Source organism: Columba livia, chromosome 1, assembly GCF_036013475.1.
Source record: "Columba livia isolate bColLiv1 breed racing homer chromosome 1, bColLiv1.pat.W.v2, whole genome shotgun sequence".
In the NCBI taxonomy this organism is placed as follows: Eukaryota; Metazoa; Chordata; class Aves; order Columbiformes; family Columbidae; genus Columba; species Columba livia.
Genome location: NC_088602.1, coordinates 102,636,121 through 102,654,728, shown reverse-complemented (window position 1 = coordinate 102,654,728; position 18,608 = coordinate 102,636,121). Strand labels below are relative to the sequence as shown.

General features: G+C 35.9%; 1 protein-coding gene across 24 annotated transcripts in view; it reads right to left on the bottom strand.

The window, feature by feature from the left end:
- DMD (dystrophin) overlaps window positions 1-18,608 on the bottom strand; it is a 1,272,535-nt gene that overhangs the window by 343,086 nt on the left and 910,841 nt on the right. For all 24 annotated transcript variants that reach the window (XM_065049958.1, XM_065049956.1, XM_065049960.1 and 21 more), the window contains one exon: window positions 5,029-5,264. In XM_065049958.1, coding sequence (XP_064906030.1) covers window positions 5,029-5,264 — 236 coding nt within the window. The remainder of the gene's footprint in view (window positions 1-5,028; window positions 5,265-18,608) is intronic.

The window sequence follows — 18,608 nt, the reverse complement described above, 5'->3', positions numbered from 1 at the left end:
ATAACAGTCTGAAATATACATAAAATAATGATACGAGTCTCCTGAGTAAATATATCCTACGGTGAAATTCATACAGGTAAAGGGTGTTTAGCACACCATTTAAGGCATAAAGTCATGTGCAGGGTTCTGCTATCAGAGGAGGTGCACAAAAACGCCAGTGAACCCTCCAACATGCTGCAGAATCAGTTTCAGCTCTAGCCCTGCTTTGGGAGCTCGTTGATCCTGGTCCAATACTGCCCCAGGGAATGTCTGCAGCTGTGTGTTCATATGGAAACAGAAGATCCTAGAGAATGTGAAGCTTTGAAGACAACCCTCAAAGCAGCATGACAGCCCAGAGAGAGGGATGTGGCAAACAGGCTCCTGAAGACTGGTTTTGAAAGTGCGAATGTCTGGTCCCAACTTACTAACACTGTACTCTGATTCTGGACTAGAGAACTCCTGTCTTTAAGCACATCAGAATACTAAATTGGAAAACTTTCAGCTCCAAGTGTAAAATCTCCTATGATGTTCTTCAAGAATACATAGTCATCAGATATGCTACATTGATCTTTTCATGCATATGTCACTAATATGAAACTTCACATCTCTGTAAACCTTGAAGTACACTATCCAAAAGCCTGAGGATTATACTGATTCGTACTCCATAACACAGAGCTACAAATTTCAATTTGATAATTACAGGGGCTTCTGTAAGAACAGGATACAAATTATGAACTATGTTTACTTTTCCACAAAAACTTATGTTGGAAAACTTCTCATCTATCAGAATATTAATTGTAAGGTTGCATATGATAATGCATGTATAAATATAAAATAGTATACTAAAATGCATGGTATATGACCATGAGAAAGGACAGACAAAAAATCCTCAAACATGGGGAATGTCATTTAAGCCCACTCTTTCATCTGAAGTCTGTCAATTACATGGTTTCTAAACCAATATTTTTCCTTAACAGTTATGTTATTATCACCAGCTGCACAAGATCCTCAGCTACTGAAAAATCAATTCAGTAATTAATAGTGAAAACAATCTCTTCATTCCAATTTTGTTTACTTCTGTAATTGACAGAAGATCAAACCTACTTTTTGAACAGTGACAAATTAATTGAGTAGAAATAACTCATCTAAATCTTTAGGGATAATTACGTTAGGATGAAACAAATCATTACCTAAAAGTATATTTTCCTCTTCTTTGCTTGAAAGTCTCAGTAACTAGCTTGGCTGTAGGTGTCATTCTAAAGAAATACTTTTTCAGATTAATCCTCTCCACTGCACATAACAGTGCACACTCAACCTTTACTCTTAGAACCAATAAGCAAACACTGAAAACTGTTTGCGGTCACATTCATTAGCACTATTACCTATAATTATTATTCATTTTACTAAATAAAATATATTTTTATCCAGTATAACTGAAAGCCATGTTTTCAATAACATGTTACAAAAAATTTGGATGAAGAGCATGCCTTGGCAAAATCCAAGGATAGAATTCAAAATTTAAGGAGATTATAGTATTTGATCTCTTTGAATGGCATTGTTATTTATCTTCAAGCTTTGCACAGCCTCCATGGTTCACTGCTTTTAGTAGAAATCTATTCCTACTGCAAACCTTCTTCAAAATCCAATGATGCCAATGCAAAGTTTCTGAGTAAAGGCTTGTTAGCATCTTAAGAAAGGTTTTCCATTCTTCCATAATGTAGCAGAAAGTAGTTTATCATCCAGTTCCTCTGTCCACAATTTTCTCTTTTATGAAGAATCGCAACCTGACCTTCAAATACAAAACACCTTGAATGTTTTGAAGTAACGATAGTGAAATGAACTAACAGTGTAAACTGCATTCTGTCTTTTTCCTCAGCTACATATGTCTTGGCATATTATATATTCTCAGTATTTCCCATGAACTTTATTTGCAGATGAAGGTTGTCTAAAGAAACAACATACATATCTCTTCTCAGTCAGTCTTACATTTTTTTCTTTGAGGATCAAATCCTGCAAAACATCAGTCTTCAAGCAGATGAGTAAAATATAATCATTTGCCTCTAATGAAAACATCGATGACACTAATGCTAATATTAATTTTCTTTACTACACACTTTTTAGTGTCTTTTACTTTAATTATACAGAACTTAACAAGATATATACAATCATAGATGACTAAAATATATAATGAATTTGCTTGAAAGAAATGTATATCACTCATTTGACAGAAAGAGTAACTATAGATGTTTGAAATGAATAGCCATTGTGCTACTCTTTTATTGTGCTCCTTTTACTACACAGTATGTGCACCACTTAGGAGAATTTAAGTTATATTCTTTCTTTTATTAAAGGGAAGCTGCCACTGAAACAAGCCTTTTCTACAATAGTTGTCTTTTTTTGTTTTGTTTTGTTCCAAAATTAACCTTTGTATATGCTGTTTGCTCAAGAGTACCAATTCACTGTAACCATCTCCAAGCAAAGTTCGAGTAGGGGCTAATGATGCCTTAAACTTTTACGGAGGAAAAGTATGACAGAGTTAGTAGCTGTGATCTTGTGACACAATCAGATTGAAGTGAACTTAACCAAAATGCCCTTAGAGACTTAGCTTCAACAACATTATATGGTACTGTAAAAGAAAGGGCAACTTAAGGTCACTTTTTTTTTACCTGAGTGATTTGGAAAATGTCCTGTTACATACCTTGCTAGGATATGGGATTTCTTTGCTTTTAAAATGTTTGCTTTCACATTTCAGTTTCTTATTAGAAATGTGGCCCTCTGTTTCAAAAGAAATATCAAACAAAAACAAACTCCCAAAACATTAAGAGCTTGGTAGGATGCCAATGGGACTAGCATTTTGAAATGTTTTAAATTCTGGGTGAGCAACTAGAGATGCATTATAATAAAATATCTTTCATAGAGCATGTTTATTTATAATGTTGAATTTTTATAAGAGAAGTAGTCAATTGTGTTAAGATGGTATTTTATACCTAAAGTCAAAAGACTTAAAAAAAAAGTCAATATACTATGACAGAATTCCTATTAAAGCTTACTGAGATCCCTGTAGAGATGTAACAAACTCTCCAAATAGAGCACAATGCAATACTGTGACTTTCAATGACTTTGAAATCACAAGAACAAGAGAGGTATGACTGTGGTATTTTACAGAAAATACAGATCTGGGGAGGTAAGCACTACTTTTGGATTTCCAACTTAGATCATATCTTGTCTGACCTTTCAGAATAGCCAAGTACCCACACGTCCAGATTCATCAGCTAACACACTGCTGCAAACACTTTACACATTAGGAAGCAGGGGTGGTTTTTGAGAACCTAAATTTTTTTGTCAGTTTTGAAAATTCTGTCTGCTAATCTCACCTAATAATCCAGTGATAGAATAAGAGGCAGAATCAAAATTTCATTACATTAATTTCCATGTATTAAGTGATATTAACATGATCATTATAGAAAAGGGAGCCAGTTAACAGAACTGCAGTCTATATTTAGACACTGATTCGTCCATTTCACCAGAGATTATATTAAATGCCACATTCTGTTGCACAGCCAATTAGAGAGGTAGGCACAACAAAAAAGAGCTTTCCTGCTGATTTTGTTACCAGCACAGCATGGGATCAAAAAAAGAGACAAGGCTACCCGGCCAGGAACAGAAGCGAGAATAAGATTGTAATGGTGCTGGCTTAAGTGAATAAAATATTTTAGCCTTGAGTTAAGACAAAATGCAGATTCAAACCAGTTCACTTTAAAACATGTATAACAACTGACATTTTCAAGAGTTAATAATTTGAGCTCATATTTAAGTTAGAGAGACCTACAGAAGAAAGCAAGCTTTTTTTTGTCTGCCAGTATAATACACTAAAATGAGGTATAAATAAAAACCTCATTTAATTCTGAACCAACTATTTGACAACATAAAATTTTAAAAACAAAACAGTTCTGAAAAAGATGAAAAGACAGCATTCAAACAAGTCTTCTTTGGCCTTTAACCTTTTTTTAATCTGGTGTCCTGTATAAGCAATACTGCAATTATCAGTTATTAAAATGTACTCAATGCCATTTAAAACATATTATAATTAATAAAACATTACATAATTCTACACAGTATATATTGTGATCATTAATCAAGATGAAACAAATAGATATCTGCATATTTTAATATACATGCTCTTATAAAACTCCATAGCACAGATATTAGGCAAAATGTGTCTGTTATTTCTCCCTCTTTTTACTTAAGTCTCCTTCACAATAAATAATTTTTTTTTTTTTTTATTAGGAGGAAGCAGAAGAGAATCTTACAATAGAGTGTCCTAAATGGAGTTTAGGACTGAACTGAATAGAAATCTAACACTGAAAAGTTTTGCCCAGGCAAGCCAAATCTTTTATACTGAGGAATGTGAAGTCTAGAAGGCAGGTAATTACTTTCAAATTGTATAATACCAAATTACTTTTATTGCTACTGACTAGCTAAAGTTCAGCTTTTTTTTCCTCTAGCACATATATTTCCATATTTTTCTATGTTTTCAAAGATAAGTAACACTGATGCAGTATTGCTGACAAAACACTTGCATTAATGAGCTGTTCTTTAAGATGAGTGAGGAGCTTTTCATAACACAACATCAGCAGGGTACAAGCCTCTCAGAAAGTTATTACAGAAGCAACAAAAAAAAGGAAAAGGTATGAAATGGGGTGTCTTCCCTCATGGCAACCTGGACCTTACTACACAATTGCTTCTTTCTCATGAGGTTTGTATTTCAACCATTGTCTTGTATACTCTTAGGACACAGTCAGCACAAGCAGTAGAAAGATAAAGAGATCTCCCTTAAATACCAGATAAATTATTAAATACTCTTTTTTTCCCCCTCTCAATTAATTATCTTAACATTTAATCCAATAATTGGGTTTATGGGATAAAGTAGCTTAAATAACAACTGCATGTTTTCCAGCCTTTCATCTCTCCTGTGTTCCTTGTTGAAATTACTTAATACCGAACAAAGATCATGAAGCTTTCAACTTGAAAAATCAGTGTTTCTCATACCTTTTGTTTGATGATCATGTCGTTGATATCATCAAGGTCACCTACTATCACTCTCTGAGATTTTATCTCTCGATCCAGTCGAGAAAGCCAGTCAGTGAGTTCTGCCCATGCCTTATTGAAGTCAGCCAAGGCTGGAACCTCCAAAAGCACAGAAGATGGCATTTCTGGTTTGAAGGTGGTGGTTTCCTTGGTTACCCCGGTTTGTGTATCCACAGCAACAGTTTCACCAGAAGTTACTGAAAGAAAGAAAATGCTAAAATTACTGAATAAATGAACTATGATAAATGTTTATTTCAGTAACAGATTTTATACAATAGAAAGGGTAACATAGAAATCAACTAACTTCTTGATGTTATGTCTACCGGCAATATGAAAATTAAAATTAAAATAATATATTAATTCATTTTTCCACAGCATTCCTATTATAGTGCACGTTTAATATTCAGTATTCTCAGCACATTCTGATTTCATCCTTAAAAGACCCATGGGATCTAGTAACACAAATGAAGATCTTAGTGTAATGAGAGCCACACTCTCAAGGTCAGTATTGTTATATGTGAGTCATCTTCCAAAACCTAGTAGTGTGATCAGATGTGTCAAGGCTAGAAGAAGAATATAAAAGAGTTGGTTGCAATATCAAATGTATGACAGCATGACCAAGTATCTAGAAACATGTTTCTTCCACAGTTTACTGTCACTCTGTAGCTGTGAATTTGTCTCACCAATAATCTCACTTACTGTTAGTACCAGGTATTTCCCATAGACTCTGTGACCAATATAGGAGTTTACACAAAAAGAAATTCAGCCTTGACCAATTCTTGTATTTTCCTCCATCTAACTTGAAAATGTTATGTGCTATTATTTGGATATTTGCAGATTTTTTTTTCTCCTTCTATTTGGAGAAAATGGAATGGCCACACCTTCCCCTTTGTGTCCTTTCCTGCTCTATTAGCGGGATTATAAAGACTATGTTCAGTATACCTTGCTTGGATTGGGGAAGTACCCAACACTGAAGCAGAGTATCTTTCTCTTCAGTCAAAAATGATGACAGATGCCACAGATAGCTACCATCAGGCAGACAGGCATGTAACATTGAATAATTCAGGATCTAAAGACTGATTTTTATTTCTTGATTTGTTTGTTTGTTTGTTTTGTTTTTATAAATAGATGGCTATAAACGATAAACAAATAGGTATATTTGCCCTTCAGTCACACATGCAAAAGCAATTCATTATGCACAATATTACGGTAGATGAGGCTACATCTAATTGCTTTTGTGGGGTTGGTTTTTTTTTCCACATTTTTTAAGAAGCCCAGCCAAAAAAGAAAGATACAAAAATAAAGAAGAAACAAGAAAAAGTGGTGTTGCTTCACGGAGGTGCTAAATCATTAGAATAGAGTGTAAATGACTACCCTTTAGAGTAGCTATAGAATCTCTATCTGAACCAACTGCCTAGACAACAAAAGAACTAAACCAGGAAAGCTGAAATAAAGCTGCGTAGAGTGTACCCTATGTTTTCTAATATTGAACTGCAAAACATGGTTATTGAGAACCAAATTTCTAAAGGATCAAGATGTTTGTTTTCTGCACTCTTTGTTTCTGTAACAGGGGAAAAAAAAAAAAAAAAAAAAAGCACAACCACAAAGCAAAAAGCAAGCCCCAACACCACCACCAAAAAAGCATCACCACATAGACAGTAAGGTTTTCCTTGCTTTCTAGTACTTCTGAGAGTCTGGTGGCTTTCTGCATCAGCATTCACATCATTTCAGCAGAGTCCCTTTGAAATCTAAAGCCTCAAGTAGCAGGCGAGGGTTCAACAGTTTGGCCATAAAAACACTTGAAACAGTAAAACAATCAGTAACGTTAACTGATCTTGCCAAGGAATTGAGCAGCTATTTTTCACTAATCAGGAAGGTTTTGAGTTACTTCACTGGGGAACCAGTGACCCTCTTCAGCACTGCAGAAAAGAAAAAAGCTGTGTACAGGCATTTAAATGACTGTCACTGTAACAGCACCAAAGATACTGTCAGCATTAAAAATATTGTATGATTATAAAAAGTTTACCAAATCAACTAATATATACATTATTTATCCAGCCTGAATAAATGGAAATATTATTATACCAAAAGTGACTCCTGCAAATTCTGTAAAATGATGATTTTTAATGGCATACACTGCAATTAAATATATTTATCCACCCGTCCATATTGTTATTGCATTTCTGAAATACATTCCTGTATTTTTCCTTTCTGTACTTTAAAATCACACACCTGTGGATAACTATGAAGTAAATTAATTATTGTAAAAGGCTCTTCTAACACAACAAGTTTTAATTAATAACACACAAATAGATGAGAAAATTGAAGTATCTTCTCCTGACATGGAGAGAGGTTTGCAAGGGTTACTTTGTAACATCACACTCTTTGCTATAACAGAGTATCTTGTACAGTTAAAGACTGAGAGTTTTTAATATCAAATGCCCCTAAATGATCTCTTTTCTCCCTCTTTTATTTCATTCTTTAAATTTTTACACACAGATGTGAATAATTAATAATAATCTGTACTCATCAGGTTTTCTTTCAAGGCCAGGCTGGAAGCGGCTCTGAGAAACCTGATCTAGTTGCAGATGTCCCTGCTTATTGCAGGGAGGTTGGACTAGATATCCTTTAAAGGTCCTTTCCAACTCAAACTATTCTATGATTCTATCTCTGTTGAAATTGCTCCAGATATTATCTGTCCTATTCTTTTTCTTTTTACCTTAATTATGCAAACAAAGCAGAGATTAGCTCTCTGCAGTACTGGTGAGGTCACAGCTGGGATACTGTGTCCATTTCTGGGCACCTCAGCACAAGACAGCTGTGGAGCTACAGGAGAGAGACCAGTGAAGGGCCACAAAGATGATGAAGGGACTGCAGCACCTCTCATATGAGGAAAGACTGAGAGAGCTGTCACTGTTTGGAAAAGACTCCTTGGTATCTCATCAAGGTGTATAAACATCTGAAGGGAGGGTGCAAAAAGGACAGATCCAGGCTCTCTCCAGTGGTGCCCTGTGACAGGACCAGAGGCAGCGGGCACAAACGGGAACACAGGAAGTTCCCTCTGAATATCAGGAAACATTTTATCACTATGAGGTTGACTGATTACTGGCATAGGCTGCACAGGAAGGCTGTGGAGTCTCCCTTCTTGGAGATACTCAAAAGCTGCTTGGACGTGATCCTGGGCAGTCTCCTCTAGGTCATACTGTCTAAGCTGGGCGTTTGGACCAGATGAGCTCCAGAGGTCCCTTCCAAGCTCAACCATTATGTCATGTTGTGATCAGTCAGTCCCACTAAATGACTTCTGACATAGGGGAACCATGTCTGTAATTTTTCGTTTTTATCTGCCACTTTGCCCATAGCTATTAGCCCAAGGTAACATGGAGGGCATTCAGCGATCAGAAGGCAATGTATTGAACCTAGCATTAACTAATGGACACAGTTAGCTGAGTTTGAATTGTCTGATTGTCCCTGGAAAAGTGATGGAACAACTTATCCTTGGTGCCTTCTCAAGGCCTATCAAGGATAAGAGGGCAATTAGGGGCAGTCAACATGGCTTCACAAAGGGGAAGTCATGCTTCATCAAGCTCATAGCCTTTTATGAGGACATAACGAGGTGGATAAATGGTGACAAAGCAGTGGATGTGGTCTATATTGATTTCATTAAAGCATTTGACATGGTCTCCCACAGCATCCTTGCAGCTAAACTGAGGAAGTGTGGTCTGGACAATCGGGTAGTGAGGTGGACTGTAAACTGGCTGAAGGAAAGAAGCCAGAGTCATGGTCAATGGGGCAGAGTCTAGTTGGAGGTCTGTATATAGTAGAGTGCCTCAAGGGTCAGCACTGGGACTGGTATTATTCAACATATTCATCAGTTATTTGGATGAGGGAATAGAGTGCACTGTCAGCAAGTTTGCTGATGACACCAAGCTGGGAGGAGTGGCTGACACCCCAGAAGGCTGTGCTGCCATCCAGTGAGACCTGGACAGGTTGCAGAGTTGGGTGGGGAAAAATGTAATGAAATATAACAAGGGCAACTGTAGAGTCTTGCATCTGGGTAGGAACAACCACAGGTTCCAGAATAAGTTGAGGAATGACCTATTAGGGAGCAGCGTAGGGGAAAGGGACTTGGGGGTCCTGGTGGACAGGAGCATGACCATGAGCCAGCACTGTGCCCTTGTGGCCAGGAAGGCCAATGGCATCCTGGGGTGTATTACAAGGGGGGTGGTTAGTAGGTCGAGAGACGTTCTCCTCCCCCTCTACTCTGCCCTGGTGAGACCACACCTGGAATATTGTGTCCAGTTCTGGGCTCCTCAGTTCAAGAAAGACAGAGAACTGCTGGAGAGAGTCCAGCGCAGAGCCACGAAGATGATTAAGGGAGTGGAGCATCTCCCTTATGAGGAAAGACTGCGGGAGCTGGGTCTCTTTAGTTTGGAGGAGACTGAGGCGTGACCTCATTAATGTTTATAAATATGTAAAGGGTGAGTGTCATGAGGATGAAGTCAGGCTCTTCTTGGTGACAACCAATGATAGGACAATGGGCAATAGGTAGAAACTGGAACACAGGAGGTTCCACTTAAATATGAGAAGAAACTTCTTCACAATGAGGGAGACAGAGCACTGGAACAGGCTGCCCAGGGAGGCTGTGGAGTCTCCTACTCTGGAGACATTCAAAACTCGCCTGAACGCCTTTCTGTGTTACCTCATCTAGGTGTTCCTGCTCCAGTGGGGGGACTGGACTAGATGATCTTTCAAGGTACCTTCCAATCCCTAACATTCTGTGATTCCGTTTGTGGCTTTTAACAGAGTACTTGGCTCGTTACCTAAAGCAACAAGTTCCAAATCATGATTCAAAGTCTGAATATTTGGATTCATGTCTCCCCTGCCCAGCCCTCACACCCTGTTTTGGGGGAAGATGCGAAACAGGTCTTTAAATATTGATTGGTGCTTAGCACCCCATAAATTCCTTCTGTGCTGGCTAGAGAGCAGCACAACACTATTAGGCTTTCACACTTTGGTGGTAGCTGCCATGGTGTCTCCTCATCCTTCTCAAAGTAGCAATACACCATAGCTTTCCGTTAGCTGTCAGCAGATGGAGTAAATTTGGCCAATATGGCTGCAGGGGAGGAGAAAAGGGGAGGAAAGATCACCTTACATACAGTGGCAGATCACAAATGGCTCCAAAAAATGGATGGAGCCCACACAGTTGCTCCAAAACAAAGGCCCCCAAACAAAGGTAACATTCAAAACAAAGCCACATGAAGCAGGAACACCGAGGAAGGCACGAACACTGTATTAAGATCTGAAAGGCCATGAGAAAGGAAATTACATAATGTTTTAGGTAAAAATAACTTATAATGGAGTTACTTTTCATACAGTTACAAACAAGAACTATTTCATTTATAGAATCTGTTTCTATTTTGTTCACTTGCTAATGTGAACATAAAAGCTAGAAAAGAATGTCAAAATTTAAAAAAATATGTTGCTGTTTTAAGTTCCTTAGTTTAACTCAGTTGGCATTTAGAGCTTACAAACTTCAGTGGTCTGTAATAACTCCCAGAAAATCATTGAGGAAAAAAAAAAAAATATTAGTCATTACTTTCTCTGTCTTCATTACACTGTCCAGAAAGTAAGGTGAATTCAGTAAGAGTCACAGATTATCATTAATATCCTCAGAATTATACCGTGTTTTCCTGCCAATATAGTAATTGTATTATAATGGGAATGCCTTTGTTGTACAGTTTTAATGTCTACAATTAGAAGGATATTGAATTTTTCATCTTTGTTCAGCAGGGGGAGAAAATGTCAGAGAAGTATTTGAGCATGTCTGTCTCTGATGAATGTCATTTAATCGCATGAAGGACAAAAAATGTGCAAACAGCACCAACTAGAAATAAATAATGAAAACAAAAGATACCAGCATTTTTTATAGATTTCAAAATATTTTGTTTGTTTTTATTTGTTTGGTTTTGTGTTGTCCTTTAGAGCTTTCTGTGTTTGATGTATTTTTATGTCTTCCTCTCTTCGAGCTGAATATTAAAAATCTGTTTGAGATCTAGAGAAAATTATATACCAAAGACATAAATTCACAGAATTCTCTATATTGTCTCACTCCTGGATGGTAATTCAGCTCCACATATCAGTCACAATTTCCTGTGACAATTCCAAAACGCCACCTCACCTCACCCTCTCCTCACATTAACTCCATAATTCTGTAGGTCAAAGTGATTCTGAGTAAGGTTCATTATTTGCAGTGAGGTATTCCATATAATGATCAATACGTGCAATTACTGAAAAACAGTTAAATGTTTAATTACATAACTTTACAAAAGTAGTTAAGTGTGAAAAAGCATGCTTAAGTGTTGACTTCCAGTCTTTATCAAGGGATGAATACTTAGGTCCACTTCCATCTGGCCTGAAGTTCATGTGAAGGCCTTGTATTTCCTCTGTGAGTTCAGAGGAAAACAGTCCCTTAGTTTGGCATTCACACAGGGTAAACAGATGTTGTCCTGTCTAAGAGGAAATTTCTATTCTCATCAGTATTTCAGGTAAATTGAAGAAAAACTTTCTAAACTGGGACTCTACAGAGCCTCCATAGGTAGACTCAGGGTGTTTGATAAATTATGCCTGGCATCTTTCAGCATCTCACATATTTTGCCCTGAGTATAGTCAAGAGTTTGAGAATTAATACATGTTTAGTTATGTATTTTTCCTCTAGTGGTAGCTATTGCAGAAGAGGTTATTCCCAATTTTCTATTGTTTATGGTTTTACTGCTCTGGATTTTGGCTTATGTGTGGTGGGTTTTGTTTGTTTGTTTGTTTTTGTTTTGTTTTGTTTTTTGTTTGTTTGTTTGGGTTTTTCCTTTTGTTTGTTTGGTGGGGTTTTTGTTTGTGTGTGTGCTTTTTTTTTATCCCTTTGATACAGTTCTTTTGCATTAGAAACTTGAGATACTACAGAGAAGACTGTAAGGCACTAGCAGAAGCGATTCCACTTTGACTGAGCAGTCAAAACATTTGAGTTACCAAATTATTTATAACAATTATTATTTATACCTTTATAAAGTGATTGCACAGTATGTTTCTCTTCTGATGTTTATCTCCCCTCAGAACAAAAACACGACCTGAAACAGTACATCTGACCCTTATTTCTCTTTCTTTCATGCTCGTACATGGTTCATTCAACAGAAACATATAGTCAATTAAATTTAATAGAGAAATATAAATCAACATTATTCACATAACATAGAGAAACAGATCTCCTTCTGAAACAATTTAACTAGATAATTTTCTTTAATATATGAATAGCAAATTTAATCCTACTGAAAAACATCAGAAATACAATTAAAGACTTATCTTTTGACTTATTTAAAACTTGTATCAGTTCACTCCTGTGGTATGATAAACCACAAAACCAAAAGGACAATTAGAATTTAAAACATGAAACCACACCAACCTCTAGCTTTTAAGCTAATTGCTCATTAGTGCTTTCTGCTCTTTACCAGAGAAAGAAACAATGTGGAACAACAATAGGAGGGAAAAAAAATATAAAAATAAAATATCTAACAAAAAGCTGAAAAACAATCTAATAATACTGTGATTTTTAATTTGTTCCTGAACCTGGAAATACACTGGATAAAAGTCAAAAGTATGTTGATAATTTTTGCATCTTGAAAATAATTTGTAATGTTAAACTTCAAGAGTGAGAATAATAGGAATGTGTCATGAAATTCAAAGTCAAATATTAAATGCAGAAATAACAAAAGCAGAAAGAAATCTATTGCAGGAAAACACTTTTTTTTCTCTCTTCTTTTATTCTGCTTGTTTCAGTATCGTGTTTCAAGATAGGGTCAAAAAGACAGAACAAATCAAACTCATTTAGGTACTGAACAGGAACGGTATAGACAGGAAGAACGACAACACTCCCAAAAGAGTCAAACCCCTTCCAACACCTCCTTTCAAGCCAAAGTTATTAAGTAGGACTGACCTAGTTCACAGGAATGTTCCTAACCATCCCTTTGAATGTTTTAAATAGTGTTGAAGTTTTAGTTATGGAAGGTAACTGTATCTGCCAGCTCAAAGCTTTCTGACAAAGAAGAAATAACACAGTTACTGGATGTATATTTTTAATTCAACTTGCATGTCCTGCCTGAGGATTTAGTTCCATGGTTAGCAGTACCAATTAGCATATATGCCAGCTTTAAATCCTTTATACAATAAATAACAGTAACATACGACCATTAAACTTCATTTCTGTTTTAGTCAAGGAAACCCAGCTGCATTCTAGTCACCCTGAGGAAAATAGAGGAAAAATACCTGTATCCTGTGGCATATGCACAGACAATATCACTCAGTGATTTCACTATTTTAACACAAGGAACATTGCCTTCTCTACTGATGGACCAAATGAGTATTCCCTCTGTGGGCAAACCAGCAGTTGACTGATTTGGAGCTGGCACACCAGGCTTATTTCACAGGAAGCCTCAGTGTCATCCTAACAGCACTTCAGCCTTGTGAACTTGATGGGGAACAACCAAACTCCACAACAGCACTCAGCTGAAGATCTATACCTACTACAGTGTATTTTTTACTTTTTTTTTTTTTTTTTTTTTTTAATCCTGTATCATTGCAGCTGATTTTCTAAAGGGTTCGAGCATCCATAATCATACTCTTAAACTCCAAGCAAGCTTCCCTGAGAGAGACCTGAGACTGATTTATTCCTTAGACTTGTCTCAGTGATAAATGAATAGTCTCATCTCTTTCTGTTCTTCAAAGTTCAGAAAACAAAGTTAAGAGTACATTTTCTCCCACGCAGTACAACCCTTCCACGCAAAGTGCTGACTGCCAAAAATGCTTTTCATAGAGGGGACTACCATAACCTGCCAGGTGTTCTGGGTCACAAAGGAGTTCTGAAAGAAAAGTAATAGAATTACTGTGGCCAACACAGCTTTGATTATCTAAAATAACTAATATCAATTTATTACAAACAAAAATCTCAACTTTGAAATTTGATGGCAAGGATGCAGTTTTTCTGGTGATCTGAACTCAGAAAAATAGTTTTCTATTGGTCAAAAAATTATTGCCAAGCAAATTCCATCCATAGCTCTAAATGTGGAAAATATGCACTCTTAGAGCATTGTATATACAAGTTAACATTTTCTTAATATCTTAGTCAGCTCTTAAACATAAAAAATGTTTCAAAGTGAGTCTTTTTCTGTTTAAATAAAACACCAATGTCAAACAAACCAATGTCTGATCATCTTAGCCTCGAATATTTAGTAAAAACTATTCCTAGAAAAAATGACTTAGTAACCATATCATAAATATTTCATAGATAGTAATTTTAACAGAGTATAAATAGATAACAGTTAGTAATTGATTTCATTAATACTTACGGGACATTCACATGATGTGCTATTGTTATCAATTTAAGACACAAGTTAAGTGCCTAGACTTCCCTTATATTCAAGAAGCTCTCAATGATTGCTAACAAGTCATTATGGATTATATATAACTTAGATTAATGCAGGTGAAAAAAAAGAAGCTGATAATTTATGAGATTATTAGTTAAAGTTTAGATCTATAAGAATTTATGCACTGTAACGAAGAGAGAGACCAAAACTAAAGACCCCATAATTTCTAGATATTCAAAGGAAAGCATGCAGTGGAGGTTAAAAACTGTTTACAAGTGAATGTGTCCTGCTACATCTGAAAAATAATCATAAAAGTTATGGTTTTTAATATGTGACTATTATTAGATTAATAAATAGTATAATAACTTTAAATTTACAGTAGAAATTTAAGTGCCAGCTTTCTCAGACTTGTCTTTCTCTGACATAGGAGAGATCTGGTAGAATTTTCTTCCTTTTCTACTAGTTTTAGTTTCTTATTTGGTGTAGGTGGAAGATTTCACATGTCTGGCCAGAGAAGTTACAAAACCTCAGACTGCATGTAGTGGTTTGCATAAAATAAGGTGAAGTCATACTGTATATTAAATGATTTGTTTATTTATTGTGTGGATTATCACATGGAAATTTGGACAAAAGTCTTATTTTCTTCATAAGGTAAATACAAACCTTTGACAGAATTGTATACAGGTAAAAATACTTTAGTCTCTGGTAAAGACTTTCGCATTTGATAACAAAGAAAACAGTTTAAGAATATTCAATGCATATTAGTTTTCTTGTTTCAGGATGATACATGGGCTTTTTTCTTAACCAAGCATGAAATAAAGATTTCACCTTTTTATAGACATAGATATTTTAACCTTTTTCATGAGAACTTTGACAGGAAACCTTAAGAAGACATTACATCAAGGGAGTCAGTCTTCAGAGGGGAACAGATATGCTACAAATTTATACTGCAGTAACACTTTGGATCCCAAAGAGATCCATGCTACTTTCAACTAATTTAAAAATAATCTATCTGTACAACACAGCAATAATCTGCATATGCAAAAGTACAGTCAGTGGAACTGCTATTGTGCCATATGAGGACTACTTATGTGTTTGTGTTTTTAAGGATAAAATTACCTGGTTGGCTCTTAAAATTTCTGAACAGAAGGAAGTGTTGAGGAAAATGTTTAGGCTGTTTTGGGATCTCTTGAAGCAATAGACAGAATCAACAGAAATAGTCTCTTTGGTGATATTAAGATGCTGCCAATGAGCAATTTTACTTTTGAAAGTGTATAACAACACTACTTTTGCTTTTATTTAAATTCATATTTTAATACTGATATAAAATTTCATTTTTGTATTTATTCCTTCTCCCCACCCCCAAAATATTTTCAGTAGTTGATTCCTGCATCCCTAATTAAGTTTCCCAATAACTAGAAACTAAGACAATAATTCCTGTGCAGTCTGAAGAGTTTCAGCTCAAAAGCTCTAACATTATTTTTTTAATGGCAAACATTTTTTCTGTTGTTTTTTAAATGCAGCATTATTTGTACCCCTACAGAAAGCATTTTTTTTTTCCAAAGGATGGGAGTCTTTTTGAGCAAGCAGTTGTTGCAGTGATTACAAAAGGGTTTCATGAAAATGAATGTTTTGTACCACAGCAGTCATGGTGTTCCATCAATTTCTGTCACATACTTGCCTTATAAAAAACATTGTGACAACATCTGTCACAAAGGATGCAAGATCCTCTCAGTATTCCTTTTGTCAGTAAAAGTAACAAGTTTCTTGATTTGGGATGCAGCTTTCAATTGGTTGTCAAGCCATATGACAACAACTTACATTTCCAGTGTGCTGCTATTGGCATGTGAACGAATTTTGGCAACTAGATCTTTGATATAAGGAAAAACACATGTTGCCAGCACCTCCAACTTTTACAGTCTCATGAAAATCACCTCTTCTAACTTTGTAAGATCTACAAATTGATTTAACAGGCATAAATTGCTATCCTAGCCAATGGGAACTCTGAAGAAAAAAGTGTACAAAATTGTACACAGATACAGAGTGATCTCTTAATAATACCAAAGAGCCAGTGGAATTTTAGGTACCAAATAGTTTAATAAAATAATCTGAACAGATCTGAAGATAGTTTGAAACAATCGGAGTTCAATTATTAACTAATTTAACAGCATTATAATATTCATGCAAAAATTTCCATGTATACCCTTTGAGAGAAAAAATCTGCAGAATTAAAAACAGTTGTTCAAACTCAGAGAAAACAACCTCATCACTGCCATCACTTTGTTTTTGACAAAGTAATTCCTCAAATCACTGCAAATATCTTCTTTTCTTTCATCAGAAATGTTAAAATATCTTGCCTTTTGATACTTTGTGAAACACTTGTCAAGCTTTCTCATGAAAACACAATAATGCTCACTTTTCAGGTCAAACTAACCTCGATTACTCTTCTAGCTATTTTGCTTTGACCTTAGGAAAAATTGCCTTCAGGAACTCTAGTGTCATCTGACCACTGATCTATTGTTGAAGGAAATATCAGTAATGCAAATCTCTACTTGCGTATCTCCATCACTATGTTTCCTGCTGCTCCAAGCAGACACGAGTAAAGACAGCAGTCTGATATTTCAGTGACAAATTTCACATAAACAGCAAGACTAAATAATTTTCTAGCTGGAGTAGAAGAGAAGGTTTTCATTTGCCATCTTTTCCTCATTTTAGCCTTCTACAGTTCAAGAAATGTGTCTTTCTTTCATCATCTCATGCCCTCTGACTACAACAGAAACATCAGTAGCAACCATGAGCTTTGTTCCCCATTTGCTGTGGCCACCACTCTGCTCGTGACCTGCGATCGCACTTGCTCACATTCCTCGGTTTGCTCTTTCTCTGCAGAGTAACCCTAACTCTCTGGCAGCTCCAGTCACTGCACCAATATTAGAAAGGGTGTCAAAGAGCCACTGCATTTCTTGGTAAGGTGTGACCAGGATGGCACTGAGCATTGCTGCTTTCAGAAGGAAAATCAGCTTGCTTTGCTCTTTCAAAAAGAAAAGTCAACAGAGAACAGCACACAGGTCAAGAGGACTGTGTGCAGAAAGACCTATCACTTTCTTGTATTATAGTAAATTAAATAGATTTTCACATAATGTAGTTGCCAATAGACTTAATTAGTATATAAAAACAAACAGAAAAGAGAGATTAGTGCTATTTGCAAGCCCATGCTATCTGGATAGGCAGATATTAGTAATTCAGGTTACTGCAACAAAAAGAAGGGAGAGAAACAGAGCGGGCTTAAAGCATGGGGGGGAAAAAAAAAAAGTGTGATTGAAAGCTAGAAACTGGGGTAGAAAAACTGAAAAAAAAAAACCAAACATAAACTACCATTTTATTATGGATACATTTTTTGCCAGGAACTCTAATGAGAATCACTTTTCCATATCTTACTGAATGAACTAATTCAAATTCTTGATTCTGTCTGTTTTAAATATAATGCAATTGTGCCGTCACCACATTTCTTGAAAATTATTAACATTGGATTCTGCAGTGTGTGCTGAATATAGTTTTGGAGAAAAATACACATTAAATTAATTCAGTTCCTTTCTGAGCCATGTTACATGAGCCATGTAAAAAAGATCGACCATAACTATTACTTAGTTCTCTGCTGTTGCCTGGTATAGGTTATCAATAATAGTCTGATGAATTCTACAGTATGCTATCACTTACATTTCATGGGATTTAATCAAAATGAATCTTGGATATCCTACTGCTACCAACTATTGATCAAGAAATTAAATGAAAGAAAACAAGCTGCAAAGCCAGTTCCTCAGAAGAAAATACCAGATCATATTTTAAAAATGGAATAGGTGAATGTGGTCCTTTGAAAGACTGATGATAGCATTAATCTTATTTACATCATAAAACTTGACAGCTGCACTTTCGATAACTTGTTATAGAATAGAAAAAGTAGCCCTCGGTTCCTTATTGTCTATAATAACAGCAAAGCAGCCAACTCCTGTTTTCACTTTCTGATTTACATTTCATCATAGGTGTGAGTGTAATAAAAATTCTGAGTAGTAACCCAGAGTGAGTTTTATTTAATCAACTGGGCCCTGAAAAAATCAAAGTAAAAGTCCGCATTTCCTT